This window comes from Zootoca vivipara, chromosome 12, assembly GCF_965207765.1.
Source record: "Zootoca vivipara chromosome 12, rZooViv2.hap1.1, whole genome shotgun sequence".
NCBI lineage: Eukaryota > Metazoa > Chordata > Lepidosauria > Squamata > Lacertidae > Zootoca > Zootoca vivipara.
The window spans coordinates 41,141,645-41,161,359 of record NC_142595.1 but is presented as its reverse complement, the minus strand read 5'-3'; the positions used below and the strand labels follow the sequence as shown (position 1 = coordinate 41,161,359).

Below are 19,715 nucleotides of genomic sequence, written 5' to 3'. Positions count from 1 at the left end.
CATCACAAAGTACTTTGCAGAAATCATTTTTTTTTAAAAAAAAGCTTATCTAAACATATTGGAGGGTTGGGAGGGTGGCAACACAAGACTGGGGGCCTTTGCAGTTAATAAAATGCCACATTTCTTCCCAAATCACACTGCCAGCAAGCCATCTGTTGAGGTGATGTAGCAGCCCTGCCTGTAGGCTTGGATTGGAATCCCCGTGAGGCATGATTAAGGGGTAAATCTGGATGACTACGGGGCAATTCAGGGCTCTCTTTCAAAAAGCAGAATTTCCTGGTAGACTGTGTCCACATCTTAAAAGGGAACATTCTCGACAAGCAGAATACCCCACCTTAAATGCCTGTCAGTGCTAGTCAAAAGCAGCCCAGACCGATGGAGAAGATGGTCTTGAAATAGTTCAAAGGTTTCTTAACCTGTCATTTATATTTCCCCATTTTGGTCCCAAAATGGTTTAGGACTAGGATGGGGGGCAAGGACCTGTAGCCCTCCCAATATTGCTGGACTACAATTCCCATCACCTCTGACCAGTGGCCATGCCAGCTGGAGCTGATGGGATTCATAGTCCAACACCATCAGCAAGGTCACAGGTTCCCCCATTCCTCAGTTTAGGGCAGCCCCATATTAGCAACTGTGAACAAGGGATCAAGACCAGGAGAGTTTTTGTTTGAAGGGCACAGGATTAAGTCCGCCTACAAGGGAGACAGGGCAGCTGCCATCATGCCTGGCCATTGTGTGTTGGCAGGGCACTTGTGGGGAGTTGTGGGCCCTCTGGAGGGCACCAGGTTGAAATTAGGAAACTGCACATCCCCAATTAGCACCCCCCCCCTCAAAAATCCAAATATGGTCCAAACCACACTCCCAAGAAAACAATCACCCAAAGGGCGTCCAGCCCTCAGAAGACGTATGGAATCTTTCACTTTATTTACAACCATCCAATCTGCATTCCTCCTTTGGCTGTGTGGAGGCAAAGAAGAGCGAGAGGCGAGTTTCAGCATGAGCGAAGGAGAGACAAGGTGCAGGCACGCAGGTGGGCGGGAGCGAGGGAGCCACCGGATAGGAGAGCGAATCTTAAATAGCTCTATGTACACATCAGTTATTCTTATATATACAAAGCTGCAACGGCAACAAGTTTGGGGCCACAAGCTCAAAGCCATGGGGGCACGAGGAAGGGGGAAATCTGAGGGAGGGACTTAAAAACACCCCATTGACAAAAGCCAAGACATGCACGGAAGCAGGACCAAGACCCGTTCCCCTCTGGTTGCGCTGCCAAGGCTGGCCTCCCTCCAAAACAGATGGAGCCAAGCCTCCCTCCCATGAATGTCTCTCGCAGGCCTCAAGTGACCCAGGCCAGGGAGTGGGGTACATTGGGGCCTCCAGTTGCTGTGCTTTCAACAGGGTCCAGCAGCAAGGGATGATGGGAGTTGCAAGTCCAGCAACATCCAGAGGCCCAAAGGTTCCCCCGATTTAAGGAAAGGAGTACCACCACCACCCAAAATGGGGTAACACAAAAGCATGTTCTTGGAAGCAAGTCGAAGGGGCAGGGGTGGAAAAGTCTGTCCAGGATCAGAACACAAAGAGATGAGGTTGGAATTTCAAGCCAGGAGGAAAGATTGCAGACAGAATTGCAGGTAGAATGAGGGGAAAGGACTTAGCTGTCCCACCCAGCAGTAAATAAGGGAATGGGAACCCACTCCCCTAGATCCAAGGGTAAAACTTGACAAGTCTCAGTGCATGATAGGATGGGATTGGGGGGCCGGGGGGGGGCTTGTTAAACCAGGCACAAATCAGTGACATGATGCGTAAGATGGGGGAGGGTCCCTCAGCCCCACCATCCCAAGTAGGGATTTGGTTCTTGGAGGGGCAAGAGGGGGAAATTCCTCCACCAAGGAATGTGCAAACAAAAAAGGGCGGAGAGGGGGAGAGAAGCGAATTAGGATCAAGGGACGTGGTTGTTTCTTTAAAAAAAAAAAGTGTCAAAATGTAGTACCAGAGATTCTGTCAGCATGAGCCTTCCAGATCTTGGGATTGCCGCTGGTCACAGAATAGAGGGCTGTTGGCTGGGTAGGGGGCATTTAGCCAAACGCCAGGCGGTATTAAGGGACAGGAGGGTCTGGGGAGAAGGAGGGCCTGGAAGGAGTCTGGAGCACCCACGCCAAGGTGCAATGTACTGGCCATTAAGTAACTGAGTTCTCCCAAGTGCCACGGGAAGCCAGCAGCCGAGGATCTGGTCGCCTTCCACGCCTCTCGTCACAGGCTCACCATTTAAGGAATGTGCAAGGTGCCTCGACACTCTCTGCCCCAAAGTCAGGGAGCAAAGAAAAAGGATGCAGTACTGATGTCCTGTAGCTCCTTCCAGCCTGGGAAGTGTTTCACAAGCAGCTCAAAGAGCAGCCAACGGATCCTTAAAACGTACCGCTCTGCCAAAAATGTCCCAGCCGAGTCACTGTAATTTTTTAAAAATCTCGAAGTGGTTGAGCCCATCGCAACTGGGATTGGACCGCTTCAATCTAATCACCCGACCACTCCGGCCCCTGTTGCTCATATGTCCCAGCGCAGTCACCATAGCTCTGATGTCTCCCACACACGGGAGGCACTCAGGAATTTATGCCAGTTTCTTGGAACCCACAATGTCTAATCGCACATAAGCCCCTCTTGACGTTGGTCCCATTTAGTGTTCTGTTGCCCCCGGAGAACTCTGCTGGCACTGGGGTAGCCCCCCTCCTCCCAGATTTCCGCAGGTTAAGAAAGTTCTTCAGGTCAGATCGTCCCTTTTTGGCACCACCAGATCCAGGGTGAACGACCAGGAAAGAGACTCCTGGGTAAGGGTTGTAGCAGCTGCTGAGATGACTGAAAAATGGGGTGCTGGCACAGCAGGAGGGTGGCCCCGGAAGGTCCCAGCCCCAAAGCGGAAGGAGGGGGGGGAATAAATGAGGACGGACAGGGCTGGCTCTCGGTAGATGATGTGCTCGGAGCAGCAGCAGGAGCTGGAAACGGAGGAAAAGGCTCAGGAGAAGTTCTGGACAGGGTGGCTGACCCTCATGCAGGCCCAGTATGTGGCTCGACCAAGGCACACCAAGGCCAGGAGAATAACCAGGGCCCAAGAGGCGTAGATCCCGCCGTATATCCTGGCTTGCTTCCACGTACCAAACTAGAGACAAAAAGGAGAGGCAAAGAGGAGTCAGCAAATGGTGATGCTGCCAGGCTCACTTTCACCACCAGTCAAACGGATAAAGGGGTTTTCTGTGAAAGAGGGAGGGGACTGAGGATATTGGGAGGAGCCTGAGGGCATGCCGTTGCTCAGGGTGCAGCATAAACACCTATGGGGCACAGATAAGCTAGTCTCATGCCAGAAGTGGATGGGGCTCTAACTTCCTGCTTCGCACACACCGCAGTGCTGATATATGTGGGTGAGGTTAGGACCAAACTCTGGGAACCACACTCTTGAGCAGTCCAACGTGCTCGTGTTTCTCTCCAAAACATACCCACCAAGTTTTGCTACCTAGGGACTTTTCAGGAGTTTCCCTTAAAATGTCATCTGCCCCTTTTTAATGTTATGATTTTCTGTACGTGCCCCGTAATTTTGATACCTCAACAAAGCCATTCCACAAATAAGGAATTTGTACGACTTCCAAGATACGACTGTACTGAGAAATAAGCAGCCTGTTCAATGCGTGGGGAATCTCAGGGTCGTGGGCTACTTAAAGCCAAAAGCTGTCCCAGGCCCAGATCTAATGAAACTTCCTAATATTTTGCACTGAAAACTGAGCAGCAGTGGCTAGTTCAGTTTCAGACAGCAAACACCAGGAAGGGCAACACTGGGACTGTGCCTTCTTGCTCACACTCACCGCAAGTCCTGTTGCTGTCACAGCCATCAACACGCCTAGCAGGAAGCAGCAAAAGCATCTCTTCCGGGGATAACGTCGCCCGATGGAGGATCTGGGGGCAGATATAGGCAGCCCATCAAAATGTGCTTAGGGAGCCTCAGTTCTCTGGAGGGATTTGAACACTCAGATCTTAGGGAAGCACTTCAGAGGAGTTTGCCGCACTGGCTGGCCCAGAGCAAGCAGCCAACCTCTGCTCAGGTGACTTAACAAAAAATGCAGCTTGTGCTCTTGAGCAGCCTGGCTCAAAATACATAACACACTTCCAGGTTCACCTGTCCGAGAAAAAGAAGTGCCAGCCCCACTCCCCCAATCCAGCTACTAGTTCATCAGTGGAATGGTCTCCCTCGAGAGGTGGTGGGCTCTCCTTCCTTGGAAGTTTTTAAGCAGAGGTTGGATGGCCACCTGCCATGTATGATCTAGTTGAGATTCCTGCATTGCAGGGGGCTGGACTATAGAAGACACTCAGGGTCCCTTCCAACTCGACAGTTCTGTGATTCTATGAAATGGATACAGCAGCTATTCAGAACATTCCCTCAATCTCCCCCTGCCCCATTAGTGTGGCTTGTGTGTTAAGGAAGAAGGGAGTTAACTCACACTTTACGGCAGTGAGGACATCGTGCTAATGTGCGGTCCGTGAACTCTGTCCACTGAAGGGAGGAAGAAAAAACAAACAAAAAGAAAACATGAAGTAAAACTACTCAACTCCAGAGGTGCCCACCCATCAAGCACACCACCTGCTCATCTGGCTCTTCAAGCAGGTCTGCCAGGGTGCCACAACAGAAGGGTCAAGATTATCCCTTGCCACCCATCCCAAAAGGAATCCCAAAAGCAGAACAAGCCACTCCTTAAATGTAGCATGTGGACCAACTGATTTGTGAATTACACTTTTATCCTGCCCTTCTGCCAGCGAGCCCAGAGCAGTGGATGTTGCTCCCCCAACAATTTTTCGGTGTAACAATCCTGCAAGGGACGTTCTGCCCAGAGATCCCGATGCCCAGAGGCCACCCAGAGGTGAAATTTGAGGCTGACAATTTGATCATGGGCTTCCCAGGCCAAATAGCATCCCAGGGACAGGCAGCCAACCCACTTCCCTCCGCATGTTTTGAGACTGCAACTTCCACCACCCCTGACAATCGGCCACACGGGGGTTGATCTGAGCTGCAGTCCGACCATAACTGGAAGGCCCCACGTTGACTACCTCTGCTCTGTCCATTACATACACCACTGGTTCAGTTGATGTTCTGGAGAAAGGGTATTTTAGGCAAAATAACAACCTACTGTTTCATTTCCAAAAACTGGAGACGGTGGGAAGATCCCAAGTCCTAGCCTTCTCTCTTTCCACCCCGCTCCACCCCCAATGACCCTGGCCTCCCGTCCAAGCACCCCTTACCAGGAAGTTGTTTTTGCAATGTCCGCAGTTGACGCGCACGCCGACAGGCTGTGGCTCAGGACTCAGAGGCCCTGGATGCACTGGGCCCAGGTTAATGATCCTTTTACTGGGAACAGGGGGGGGGGGAGAGAGAAGAATAAGATTAGATGGCTGCTCTCATAAGCCTTTCCGTGCCTGTACCAGTGGTACAGCCTGGAAACTGGCACACCACCCACTTCCCAATCCCAACATTACTCCTTTATTCCCTGCTTGTTGCCAATATTGCCCCGACATGCAGCTACGGTAGGTCTGTCCTCCCAACAGATCCAGCTTGCCCAGCTAAATTCAGTTCCGCAGCAATACAACTATTGATCATGGCAAGTAAAAAGAAGTGCTCCATCTCTCCATTCCTCACCTCCTAAAACAGGCACCCCCAAACTTCGGCCCTCCAGATGTTTTGGACTACAATTCCCATCATCCCTGACCATAGGGATCATGGGAGTTGTAGGCCAAAACATCTGGAGGGCCGCAGTTTGGGGATGCCTGTCCTAAAACAAGCATCTATGGCCCCCTGCTTCTGTGACATTGTTTTCACAGTTCACACACACAACAATCATCAGGCATCTCTGATCACACAATGCAGCAAACGTTTCCTAGTAAAGACGTTTTTCTCCCCAGGATACAAGGATTCTTAATTTTTATTTCAAACAGCACCAGGCTCCTGGCCGCATCCTGTTCAGGGGTGGGAGGGGTTTCAGATTAAGGCTTCGAGTGAAATTAAAGCCATTTATATCCAGTCAATTGGTTGGTCCTCAAGACAGTGCGCACAATATAATCACCAGAAACAGACTAACTCGGAGCTTATATAACAACTCATTTACAGGTGCCTCCTAGTTAAGGAAATGCCACTGGAAAAGGAGGAGTGGGTAAACAGCTCTCCGATGGTGTCTAGGTCGAGGTGCAAGAGGGCAAAAGGGAAGTCAGGATCAACAGATCTCTGGCAACAGACTTGCAATAGATAAGCAAAAGGTTCCGACTGCCTTAACAAAAAGAAAAATTCTGCCCAATTCTTTCCTTTGATGTTAAGTCACCTGAAACAATGGTGTCAGGTGACTGACAGGTGAGAGGGACTACCCAACTGTCATAGTGGCCCACATATGAGTGAGAAAATTAGGACCCAGATCCTGTAAGTCACCACTCCATAGAGCATAGTGGGGGTGGGGTTCTAGGGTACCCTCCCCCCCACAAGCATATCCCAAGTTCAGAAATCAAACTTCTTTCACCTGGGCTGCAGAAGTGGGGGTCCCACCCCCAAACTCCCCAATGGAATTGCAGCAAAGCTGCCATGTCCCTTTCTCAGCACCTCTCCCAGCCCATTCCGTTACCAGTATATCCGAGGACAGGCAATGCGCTGCGATGTCACTTTGCAGATCAGGAGGCAGTTGCAGGGGCATCTCACATACTTCTTACCAGGCGGGGCATTTTTGATAGGCTGTAGCAGAAAAAAGACAAAAGGACACAATCTGTAAGAAGCAAACACACATCCTGGTTGAAGAGTGAAAGGAGGAGGCCATTAGGGAACGTGAAAGGTCTATTTCTCTAGGGAAAGATCTTGCAGGGTTTCTGTAATTTATAGGGTGGGGCTGCGGAAGGAAAAGGCACAGAGATGGGAGTGTGAGGATGGCTTAGTGGCAGCCAAGATGGCAGAAGGGTGAGAAGCAGGGGCTAGGTGAAATTCTCACTCAGGGCCCAGAATAGCAAGCTAAGGCTGAGAAAAAGGAGTATTCATTGCAGCAGAAGAGGTGGGACTTTAGGCCAGAGAGCCAGTAGGGCAAATGGAGGAGAAAGGCACAGAAATTTGCAGGTTGATTTCCACCCCAGGTCAATATTTTATTCTATATTTGGTCCCAAGTATCTTGAACTGTGTATTATATGACAAGCAACAGTCAGTGCTAAGCAAGGGTTCAGAGCAAGTATTCTGGACCTGGGAGACTCCTTTCGCCGTAAGGCTTTGTAGCTGGTCATAGATAAATCATTAAACTTGCAGCCACACCTCTCCTCCCAATGCAGAAGTGGAGATAAGAATTGTGAAGTGCTTTAAACTCTAGTACGGAATGCAACAATACCTACACCACCCAATTTAAGCAGACCGTCCAATGAATGGCAGAAGTAATAGTAGTTCAATTTACAGTGCAGAAGAGAATGTATGAAAATAACAATGAACTAAGTCACACTGGACTCCAGTGAATATGTCTATAATCTGTCGTGAAGGTTTAGAAGAGGAATGAGGGCTGTGGCCTTGCAGTGTTGCTTGACTTCAATTCTTGTCAACCCTGCCAAGCATGGACAATGGCAAGGAAGGATGGGAGTTGAAATCCACGAACATCTGGAGGACTGCAAGTTCCTCACTTTGGGTTAAGGCACACAAGCCTCCCTCTGCTGCTAAACTACAGCTCTTGATTAGCCCTGTAGTCCAAAACATCTGGAGGGCACCAGGCTGGGGAAGCCAGATATTAAGGAATGTTTCAACACATGAAGAAATCGACATGTGAATGAGCAGGGGCCCCAAATTAAGGCCTGGCAGCCGGATGCAGCCCAATCATCTTCTCAATCCGGCCCACAGACGGACAGGAATCAGCGTGTTTTTACATGAGTAGAATGTGTCCTTTTATTTAAAATGCATCTCTGGGTTATTTGTGGGGCATAGGAATTTGTTCATATTTTTTTCCAAAATATAGTCCAGCCCCCCACAAGATCTGCGGAACAGTGGACGGGCCCCCTGCTGAAAAAGTTTGCTGACCCCTGTGAATGAGGTTTGAATGTGTATTGGGTAATATATAGAGTGATGATTATGTTGGAAGTCTTCACTCTGCTTCAGTGATTTAATTCTCACTGGGGCCATAACAGACAGCTCTGAGGAAAGGCTGGTGGTGAAATTCACAGTATGCAAAACAGGGATTGAAGATTTTTGCATATTTTGATTGGTGGACGGAGGCTTAGAATTTTCATTTGGGCATGGCGATTGGCTGGGGCTAGACCAGTGGGGATTAGAAGTACTGTAGTATATATATGGCCAGGTGTGCAGTAAAAAGGAGGGGTCTGGGAGCTGGAAGGAGTTGGTCAGAATGAATGGACAGCAGAATAAAGGAGGGCCAGGGAAGAAGACAGTCCGAGAAGCACGGCCTCAGAAACACAGAGAGTGGCTCAGTGGCCAGAGATCTGGTTTTATTGAAGATCGCTGAATCACTTGGCTCAATGAGTTAAGTGGAGAATCTGCCTGCAGCCCCAAGGGAAGGAGAGAGAAGCAGCTCAGAGTGTTGGGCTCTGCTAGTGGTTAGGAGTGCTGGAGAGAAGACTTCCAGGGAACCAAGGAAAGATAGATCTGAATGCCAATAGGTCAGCAGAGGACTGATAGAAGAGGCTTCTAGTGGTGACCTCCATTAAGGCTTAATTGGAGAGAACAAAAGGACAATCTGACTAAAGGGTTTCAACAGAGCAATTATTTCCTTAAAGCTAACTTGTTTAATGTTTATAGCTGACCCTAAGCTGCTGGTGGTATTTATAGACTATTCCCATTTAATGATAAAGTATCATATTAAAACAACTAGATAAGCTTGTGCATTTCATGATCTTGAAATATGAATTCTTTCTTCAATTTAGTAACTGTCTGAAAAGCTTTGCACCATACCTCTACCCCACAGATGATGTGTTATTGGTAATTTGAGGTTCCAGAGGCAGAAAGCACAACCGGAATGTGGCAGCAGCACAGCAAACCTGTATAAACCTAGCTCCAAAGTCCAACAGACCATACCTCTTGAACCACACTTTTGTGTTTGTCAGCACCCATAAATGAGATTTCACTTATTGGATGAGAAGAAGCTGAGCTAACTACGGTCAGACAGGTTTCTCCAGGTGATTAAAAAAAGGGGGGGCAGGTTAACTCTAGGTAATTATTCTGGAAAATACATGAAACAACAGAGTGGAGATCTGTAGCTTTGATTTAAAACTTTGGAGGGTGCCCAGACAGCAGTGCATCACATCACAACAACTCTGTGGAATCTGCTTGTCCAAGCATCAAGGCCACTGCTGAGCTGCAATTTCAGCTTCCAAGATTTATGTTCGTATGCCAGACTAGGCTTTAGCGAAATTTTAGCCTATTACCCTCTCTCTCAAGTTTAACACAGAATATTCTAAACAAAGGAACAGTGCAAAGGGAGGAATGGGGAGAAGCAAAGCCAAGAAAGGAAGCTCTGCCCCACTGTGGAAGTGTCCTCATAGCAAGACTTTGCACCAGCCAGGCACCCTGTGTGTTCAAAGTAGTCCATGTACATTATCTTAGTGTAGTGCTTTCAAGAACCCAATAAATCAGAGTCTTATTACCTCCAGAAGGTTCAGACCTACAAGGAACTAGGCATGGGGATAAAGAAAAAGGAAATCCCCACTAGCTCTGTTGTGCAAAGGAACCATCCCCAAATCCTTCACTAACAACATGAGTGCAGGATAAGCTTTTCCTCCTGCTATATATTGGGAACAAGGGATGAGGAACTGAGTCAAGGATGTGCGTCTTTCACCTTCTATTTTCCTTCCATTAAAACTGTTGTGACTAGGGCTCCCTAAGTTGCCCCTTTCATATCTATTTATTGTAAGGCTTTGGGGAGGTTGGGAGGAGATAGCCTTATTTTGGGGAAGGGTGTTTTGCTGTTGCTGTTGGTCTGTACTGTATTTTGAGGTTGTTTTTCTGCAGGGGTTGGTGTTTCACCTGCTTTTTAAGTGTGTTTCTATCCATCGCCCACTTTTCATCTGTAAAATGAGTATGTTTCTTATAATTCCCAGGTGTACCCCTAAAACTCCAAAGAGGTTGGGAACACCTGTGTCAGAGGGCCTAACACTCTTGTTTGGTTGATTGGTGAGGTTGACTGGGATTGCAGAAAGAAGTGATTCATCCCATCCAAATTCATTGCCACCTTTACTCTATTTTTTTGCACTTCTTTCTGCAATCCCAGTCAACATTTGTGGAGGAAGTTCCTCAAAAAGTCAGAGTATATTTTTTAAAAATAAAAAACCTCAAAAGGATCCTGGAGTGGATCCACGATCTCCATTTCCCATTTAAGATGATGAACGCTGGTAGATGAGACAAAATACCTGTTCCCCAACATTTACTAACCAAGTGCAAGTAACTGCCCTCTCCTTTAGATTCTTGCTGAGCAAATTTTAATTCAGAGGTATGTTGCCTCTGTAGCTGGAGATTCCACATAGTCACCATTGACAATTTATAAATCTCTCCTCCTCCATGTTTCTGCGTAAGCCACTTTTAAACCTACCTAAGCTATTGACCCAACACCCTGTCTGGTATCATTAGTTAATTATGTGGGGGTGTGAACAGGAACTGGTATGTCCTCTTCGTTATCCTGAATGTCAATTGGTTTTCACTGTGTGACCCCAGGATCTAATATTATGAGAGAGGAGAGAGAGAGAGAAAAGTTCCTACCCATTTTCTTCTTTTCTCATTAGGTCCCAAGTTAAAAGGAAGTCAGCTGGTTGGTTTCCATCAGCCTAGCACAGCCACCAGCAAGTTGGTGCCCTGAGATGTTTTGTATTGTAACTCCCATCAGCTGTAGTTGGAAACAGCTTGCCAAAGGCTGACTCAACAGTTACCTGGCAAACCAACAGCTTACAGACGAAGCTGACTTATCCCAAGTCAGGCCACTTGTTCACCTAGCTCAGTAGTGCCACCTACACTGACTAGTAGTGGGACTCCTGAATTTCAGGCTGGAAGCCTTTCCCAGATCCACCTGCATATGCCAAAGTTGGAACATCACATCTTTTAGAATGGACACGATGCAGATGTTTTAACACCAAGCTAGATCAGTTGTGCATCTTTTGCCTGAGCTCCAGTCTCATAGTTAAACAAACAGTCCTGCTACAGAAAAAAAAGACCCCACAACTATATTTATGTGTACCTAATGTGCCACCTGGGCTACAACTTGGCTATTAGAAGTGATGTTGTGGATAACAGCTGAGGCTGAGAAATAATGGCTGTTGAGCTAAAGATGAAACAAGCCTAGAGCTTCGCTAATTGAGACAAGATCTGAGCCAAGGATCTCCTGGCACACATCTCCTCCTCTTCACCGCTACCTCAGCCCCACTGTCATCATACCACCCGCCCTTCCAACAGTGCTCACCGTGGCCTCGTTGCAGACGCTGCATTTCACGACATGCTGATGCATCTTGCCCTCAACATTGATGGGGCTCTGGCAAACCCGGCAAGTGATCATGGGAGCACTGCCGCTCTCTGGAGATGCCATAGGCGAGTAGGGTGGGGGGTCCTCTCCGGGAAGCACAGCTGCCTGGCCCCCATCGTTGACCCCACTGAAGGAAGGAAACCCTTTCAAGAGGAAAGAAAGAAGTGTCTGTGGAAAGGGAGCATGGACTATTGCTTCAGTGTCCCAACCCCTCTTCACTCTGCTTCAACCAGACCTGCATCTCAGCTGCCTTTTCCCAAAACACCACACATCACATTTCACAAATACTTCAACAACCCCTTTAAAAAAATCTGTCATCGGCTCTGCCCAAATTCATCCCACGAAACTCCAATATCTACTGGCACTTGGCTTAACTCTTCACCCACTCCACCCCATCGAGTGGATCAGAAAAAGACAAGGATGTTATTCATTTGTTTGTTTATTTTTGCAATCGGACCTCCAACTGTCAGCCAACATATTATTGCCTCCTGTAAATGCTCAAACTCAGCCTTTGGGGGACCCCTCCACAGGGTGATCCACCTCTCCTCTAACATGTTGCCCATCAGACTACTGTGAAGCCAATCATGCCCTCACCTGTCCCTTTTTCTTATCTACGACCCCCCCCCATCCTACAAAAACCTTCCCGGACCACCCCTGAACTTCTCAACTTATTGCCTCACTAATTGCTGGGCGGGGGCGCCTAGAACCCCCATTGCCTGTAGCCCAGCCCCTGCAGCACATGGCCACGCCTTCATTCGAAGTAGCCACGCCTACGCAGCTAAAGACCCCGCCCCTGATGTTCTAACTCCGCTTCTTTTACTTGGGAGGCTTCCCTCGCCTTCTCCCCCCATCGCCCCTCCACTGCTCCCCCACTCAATTGGAATCTCATGCATATCAATGAGGGGGCGTGGCTCACCCTGAGGCGGGTTCGGCTTCCCCGGCGGGTTCGAGGCGGAGGCCGAGACCAGCCCTGCGGGCCCCACCAGCCCTCCAGCGCCGAGGCCGCCCCCATCCCCGGGCTCGGCTGGTAGTAGCGGGGAGCGCTCGCCGTCCGCAGCCATCGCTGCTACTGTTGCTGCTGCAACCGCCCTGTTCTGCGTCCCTCTCGGCTTCCGTAGCGCACGACCCCGCCCCTTGCCCCCCCCCGCGCGCTACTCTAGTCACGTGATGAATGACATCCTGTTCCTGTTGACTGCAAAGAGCCTCATCACGTGAAGGGAGCTAGGGAATTTGTTTAGTGATTGGGCACTCGTGGTGGCGCCCGTGCAGCTCCCGCGCGCCTTGATTGGGCAGGAAACGTGCCCGCCCACAGCATACAATTGCCCCTCAATGCACCCTCATCCCGTGATTCTTCTCTGGCCTTTTCATTGGCTGCTCCTGCAGTCCGCTCCCTCTTGTCCCCTGAGTCATTTCCTCCCGCCCCTCCGTTGATTTACAATACGGCTGTCAGAGCGGTGCGAACTGAGGAACGGTTGACCCACGTGACAAGCAAGCCAAGTGTTTTCATTGGCTAAGACCTGCCGCTGTTCCATAGTATGATCCCATGTCTCTGCGTGTATTGGCAGAGACAGGGCCTTATGTTTCACGTGATAAAAACTCTGTTCTCCCATTGGATAGACTCAAGCTCACCCCGTCGTTCACTCAGGAAGTCTCCTCCCGTTCTCTGAAGTTTGCCCCGCCTCTTATAGTATCTCCGTATTGCCACGCCCCTCAGGCAATGATTGACGTCCCAGGCAATATTCCATTTGAAAGCGCGCGGGGGTGGGGGGGCGGAAGCATATGAGCACAAATGTCAATTTGCATACAAATACTGTATATTAGATATATATGCAAATATATGCAAATCCTTGTTACACATCCTAGGAGTCCAAACTGGGAGGACCAGTAGTGCAGGTGCTGAGGTTATAGAATTATAAATTATAAATGAAATTAGGATATTTTCTTTTAAATGTAAAACACATTTTACAGTATTGAAATGTAAATCGGTACTACATTTAAAAATAAAAGGTGTATACTTAGGCGAAATCAAAAGACGCCTGCTTCTTGGAAGGAAAGCGATGACAAACCTAGACAGCATCTTAAAAAGCAGAGACATCACCTTGCCGACAAAGGTCCGTATAGTTAAAGCTATGGTTTTCCCAGTAGTGATGTATGGAAGTGAGAGCTGGACCATAAAGAAGGTTGATTGCCGAAGAATTGATACTTTTGAATTATGGTGCTGGAGGAGACTCTTGAGAGTCCCATGGACTGCAAGAAGATCAAACCTATCCATTCTTAAGGAAATCAGCCCTGAGTGCTCCCTGGAAGGACAGATCCTGAAGTTGATGCTCCAATACTTTGGCCACTTCATGAGAAGAGAAAAGACTCTGATCACGAAGAGTCGGACATGACTAAATGACTAAACAACAACAGCAACTTACGTGTGTGGTTGGCTGCTGTGAGAACAGGATGTTGTACTAGATGGGCCTGATCCAGCCAGTCCCTTCTGAAGTTCATTAGGTACAGGGTGATACTATATTCAGGTCAGTTTCTCATGGCAAAGGTAGGGAGCAATGCCTATTGAGGAAGTCATTGTGTTAAAAAATTCTTGCGTGTTTTAATACCAAGAGATACTGACCCAATTTAAAAAAATCAACCCCCTTTCTCATGTTCTACTAAAAACTAAAAGATGAAAGCCTGCAAGCTACGCAGAAATCCAAGTATGCACCCTACCTCTCAAAATGGTGGGTGAGGATCTGAGTTAAACATCAAAAAACAACGATCTAAAGCGAACCAACGAAACTGCAACTATGTTAAGATGTGAAACAAGGAAGCTACTTATCACCATGTTCTATTGACGCCCAAATGTTAAGCATTAAATATTAAATATTATCTTTATTGAATTATGTGTACACTGCACTTGCGTATCTTGTTTGCATAGCTTTTGCTAGGCCATATATACTTGCCAGATGCAGTGAGGCAGGGTGTAGCTGTCGATGGTGGCATACTTATCCACAGTGCTATTTTTCTAGAAAAAGAGGTGCCAGAACTCTCAATGAACACCTCTCTTGTTCTCTTATAATGGCAATGGCACCCATCTGAGAGGTGTCAGAACCGAGTTCCAGGCAAGTTCTGGCTGAAAAAAAGCCCTGCTTATCCACAGTCTGCTGGAGAGGGGTTGTTCCATTTTTGGCTTACAACAGTGGCAGTTTTGCGAATTTCCATGTCACAGCAATGCTGGCTGAAAACAGGATGGGCCCCTATGCTTTAATAGTGCTTCCATATTTCATTCATTCAGCCACATTCTGAATACCAAGAGGACCTGCATGGTGGAAAGGCATCTTATACAGTCGTACCTCGGTTCTTGAACGTCCCAGAAGTCATACGTTTCGGCTCCCGAACACCCAGGAGCTTCTTGCAGCCAATCTGAAGCTGTGCTTTGGAAGTCAAAAGTTTTGGAAATCAAACAGACCTCCAGAACAGATTCTGTTAGACTTCCAAGGTACGACTGTAACTGCAAAAGTTTCAGGCTGAGTTCATGGATCTATATACTGGCCGTTTCCCAAGAAGCTGTGGCCAATCATGAATTCCCAGGTCCTAATTTCCTAATTTATTTATTATTACGGTCGAGGACAAGTTCATAGAATTCCCAGGTCATATTGATCATGTGTCTCCCATATACACACAGGTTTCCCCTGAAAAACATTAAGGTGTTCACCAAACATATGTGTGATCCAGACCTGCAACACAAAGTATTGCTAGGTAGGGGCCCTTAGTAGTCTGGTGGACAGAGGGCTCATCCATACTTAACTTTGCTCTGCATTTCTAGGCACAGGTCTGGACTTTCCACGTCTGTGTCTGAGCGCTTTTTTTTGCCGGCACTTTCCCTGCAAAAACTGTTCTTTACAGCTGAAATGGAGCAAATGGAAATCAGCAAAAAATCTTAATTGCCATTTGTTCCGATTCAATGTTAAAGAATGGGTTTTCCTGGGGAAAGCGGTGGGGCAAAGATGAATAACTCAGACATCAAGTAGGTATATGTGCTCCAGTGCCTAGAAAGCACAAGGTAAAAGTTAAGTGTGGGTGAGCACAGAGTGCAAGTCACTGGGTTCAGTTCCAGTATCATCTCAGTCAGTGGCTTGTCAGCTAATAGCTTCCGGTACTTAATTGTCTTAAGATTGCTTCCAGGTGACCTGTTTATTAAGCACACATCCTGATTCATTCACACCATTTTTGCAAGGAGGATAGTCAACATCAGCTGCTGACTGAACAGCCATTCTGATTTGTTTGTGGGGAGGTTACAGGACCCTGCATCAAAGCAATAGTTACCACCCCACACTTTCCAAAGCATTTCCATCTGTTTGATTGGGGCAAGGGGGAGAGACTTTGTTATGGAAGAGTGCCAAATGAACTTTAAATGTGCAACCAGAAGTCCCTGGCATGCAAATGGAATCTCACCCCAAAACAAGGACAGTCTGGAAGTGCTCTGTGTTCCCCAATCAAAAAAAGAAGGGAGGGGAACCAAGTCATGGCTGGCCTTATGCTACAGCCTTGCAATGATCATATGATGAAATGGAGATAGCAATCAGCCTATCAGCATTGCTGCAGAAAATAAGTCGCATGAGAGGAACAGGATGCTTTAATTCCAGCAGCATATAATTAATTTAAAACATTAGGAAATGCAATTCACACACACACACACCACTTACTGTACAGATCACATGGAAGCATCCTAACCTTCAACTTGTTCTGAGACCATTTCTGAATTTTTCCATGAAAATTTAGGAGAACTATCAACACAGTAACTGTGTGTGGCCAGCGTGATATAGGAAATAGAGGGGCAGAAGGATACAGAGGGAAGTGGTGGTTTTAAACAACAACAGAGGTTTGAATGACACACAAAGGAAGGAAAGAGAGGAGGGAAAGAGACAATTTCAAACAATGGCAGAGGTTCGAATGGAGTGACCAGAGGGTAACACTGAGCAGGTTTGATTACAGCGGAAAGGGAGTTGGGAAAGGCTCTGTTGTGTCAGCTTGTTTTGTGTTAGCTTCTGTGTTGCACACATCTCTGCTATTTCTCCTTGTTGAGATTGGTTTGCTTGTTTGTTTGCTTTTTTATTTTTATTTTTTAAAAGAACGCTCACCATATTCCCAAGGCTGGATCTAGATACATCAAAGAAGCGTTTCAGTTAAACGCATTGTAAACTTTGCATGAGAAATCAGGTTGGCAAAAACGGAACTCCACAGCGGCATCTGGTATCACAGTGTTATAATGCGTGTATGACACATATAAAGTGCTTTTTCTTTGCCAATGTAGCTGAGTTCCAAGCCTGCTTTACTGAAACCTCTGCTGTTGCTTAAAACAACAATGTTTGTTTCTGTGTCCCTCCATTCACTTTCCCCAAACCTCTGCCCTTGTTTGAGTACAGGAAGAAGGTGGAGACACTGAAAGTTAAAATGAAGACTGTTTTAAACTTCTCCACGGCCTCATATTCCATTGTACCTTCCCACAATATATTTCACTCCAGGTACCATGTGTTCTCTTCAACATGAAGTTCCAGATTCACTGTATTAATTTAGGAGAGCTAATTTGTTAACAAGCAAACACCCATATATGTACAACATCCATCAACTGAACTTAACCTTCTCTAACTGAACAAGTTAACAATAGGTTTGCTCTTTATACTATTTATTTATTTCATGAAATTTATATACTGCTTGATTGTAGAAACAAACCTACTTTACAAAAAGTGTTTTACAAAAAATATAAAACAGAAGATAAAACAATAAAATGGTCACTAAGAAATTTGCAACTGTAATTTAAAACACACTGTATAGAAGGTTAAAATCTATTTGCAGAGCATAATTCTTTCTGAGATGGAAAATGCAAGATGCCTTTTCAAATACAGTGGTACCATGGTTCTCAAACGCCTTGGTACTCAAATGCCTTGGTTCTCAAATGCCAAAAATCTGGAAGTAAGTGTTCCAGTTTTCGAACTTTCTTTCGGAAGCCAAATGTCCAATGCGGCTGTTGGCTACTGTTTCCGGGGCACCTGCACCAATCAGAAGTTGCACTTTTGGTTTTCAAACATTTCAGAAGTTAAACGGACTTCTGGAACGGATTAAGTTTGGTGCCTTTGTTTTTGCTATTTATTTTGCTAATTATTCTTGTGGCTTTTTCGGTTTTCATGACTGTGTGGAACCCAGTTCAGCTGCTGATTGATTGACTGATTGTGTGACAGCGGAAATGGATAAAAGCCCCCCCATCCAAACAATGTCTATCATCATTTTTTTATCAAAACAATGTCTATCAAAATTTTTTTATCATCTACAATACTGTCTTATTTATTTAATAGTACAGTACATTTATTATTGCTTATTTTATGGATCAATTGTCTTGTTAGCTAGTAAAATTCATGTTAAATTGCTGTTTCAGGGGTTGTTTTTAAAAATCTGGAACAGATTAATCCATTTTGCAGTACTTTCTATGGGAAAGTTTTGGAACATTTTGCTTTTGGAACGGACTTTGGGAATGGATTAAGTTTGAGAGCCAGTGTACCACTGTAGACAGAAGCAAGACTGACTCCACTTTCATTTGCTTGATTCATGTTATACAATGCTTGTTAGAAACTTTCTGAGCCACAGGTAAGCCAATAAGAGAGATGCTTTGCTATGCTGTTGCTTCTATAGGATGATTAAGCATACATTTATTAATAAGTCTATAGGAAATGGTTAGCTATTGTGAGAACATTTTCTTGTTTACATGCCTGTATAAAAGGGTTTGGGGAAAACCCCAACTTGGGGTGCAGTTCTGAACAAGCTTTTCTGGTGGCTTTTCTCACTGTCACCTTTCTCGTCTGCAGCTTGATATTAAAATCTGATTCTATGTCCGTTTGAAAGACGCGCTTCCTGGTCTCTCATCGTTGCTGGGACGAAGTGACTTGGTTGTGGCCGGACCTCAGGTGGACTTTTGCCCCACATCACTTCTAACACCTGGCAGCCCTATCACATCCATGCCACTGAGCCCGGCCCCTTGCCTGCCCTTCGTTTGGCCAGCATGGCACATGGCTATTGGCTTGGCACATTTGGCACCACTGGCTCCGTCCCACTGCAATTCCAGCTCAGGGACACTGTGGACGCAATCAAATGACAGGGCATTTTTGTTTGCTCTTGTGAAAGGCACTTCCCTCCCTTTAATGTCTTCTTTTGTAAAACAAATTGCCCACTCCTATCTTGATCCACTATCTTTGTTGACTTAGGTTTCCTCAGTTTAGCAAGCAAGATATTATATAAGGCTGAATAAATAACACGAGAGCACAATCTCGCTGGCGCTGTGCTGCATGATAAGGGGGTCGTTGAACTTTTCCTGAAAATGCAGTTTAGGATCATGTTTTCTTCACTTTCTCTCCGGCTAAATCAGAATATGCGTCCTCCCCATAATCACCCAATCTTGCTTCCACAAGCTCCAGCTCTATTAAAATGTTAGATGTGAGGTCAATCTTTGGCTGAGCTGGTTCCCCCTCATAATGTAGGTATGGTATGGGTGCAACCTAGAATTCTAGCCTGTAGCAACGTTTCAGTTAACAAATGTCTTGGTGGCACAGAGAATTTGCAAACCTAGCTGTGTATCTTGCTACACCAGAATACAGAAGGACCTGAGATTTAATTTGGAAGGCTTTTAGGTGATATATGATAGGAAAATATGTCCCATAGGACAATAGACTTTAATAATAAATGCCTGAGGGTAAAGGTAAAAAGGTAAAAGACCCCTGGACAGTTAAGTCCAGTCAAAGGTGACTATGGGGTGTGGCGCTTATCTCACTTTTCAGGCTGAGGGAGCCAGCATTTGTCCACACACAGCTTCCTGGGTCATGTGGCCACCATGACTAAACCGCTACTGGCGCATGGAGGACTGTGATGAGTGCCAGAGCGCATGGAAACGCCATTTACCTTCCCACCGCAGTGGTACCTATTTATCTATTTGCGCTGGTATGCGTTCAAACTGCTAGGTTGACAGAAGCTGGGATAGAGCAATGGGAGCTCACTCTGTCGTGGGGATTTGAACCGCTGACCCAGCAAGCCCAAGAGGCTCAGTGGTACTTTAGACTACAGTGCCTCAGGGTGGGGAGTGTAATGGTGTAAAAGTGACCCTTGATAATAGGAATACACATAGCTGCCAAGTTTTCCCTTTTCTTGCGAGGAAGCCTATTCAGCATAAGGGAAAATCCCTTTTAAAAA

At 46.6% G+C, this 19,715-nt stretch overlaps 1 protein-coding gene across 1 annotated transcript; it reads right to left on the bottom strand.

Moving 5' to 3' along the window:
• Positions 1-901: 901 nt before the first annotated feature.
• On the bottom strand, positions 902-12,655 carry PIP4P1 (phosphatidylinositol-4,5-bisphosphate 4-phosphatase 1). Its single transcript, XM_035135884.3, has 7 exons — positions 12,415-12,655; positions 11,439-11,641; positions 6,642-6,748; positions 5,278-5,383; positions 4,482-4,534; positions 3,849-3,939; positions 902-3,151 (listed from the first exon to the last, which is right to left on the bottom strand). The coding sequence occupies exons 1-7, from the start codon at positions 12,557-12,559 to the stop codon at positions 3,008-3,010; spliced, it is 849 nt and encodes a 282-aa protein (XP_034991775.1). The 5' UTR covers positions 12,560-12,655; the 3' UTR covers positions 902-3,007.
• Between the last annotated feature and the right edge of the window lie 7,060 nt (positions 12,656-19,715).

Coding starts and splice junctions, on each gene's coding strand:
- PIP4P1 (XM_035135884.3), bottom strand. CDS start 12,559: ATGGCTGCGGACGGCGAGCGCTCCCCGCTACTACCAGCCGAGCCCGGG. Junction 6,749..11,438: donor GCGTCTGCAACGAGGCCACG/GTGAGCACTGTT, acceptor TTTCTGCTACAG/CCTATCAAAAATGCCCCGCC. Junction 4,535..5,277: donor ATTGCAAAAACAACTTCCTG/GTAAGGGGTGCT, acceptor TCCTCCCTTCAG/TGGACAGAGTTCACGGACCG.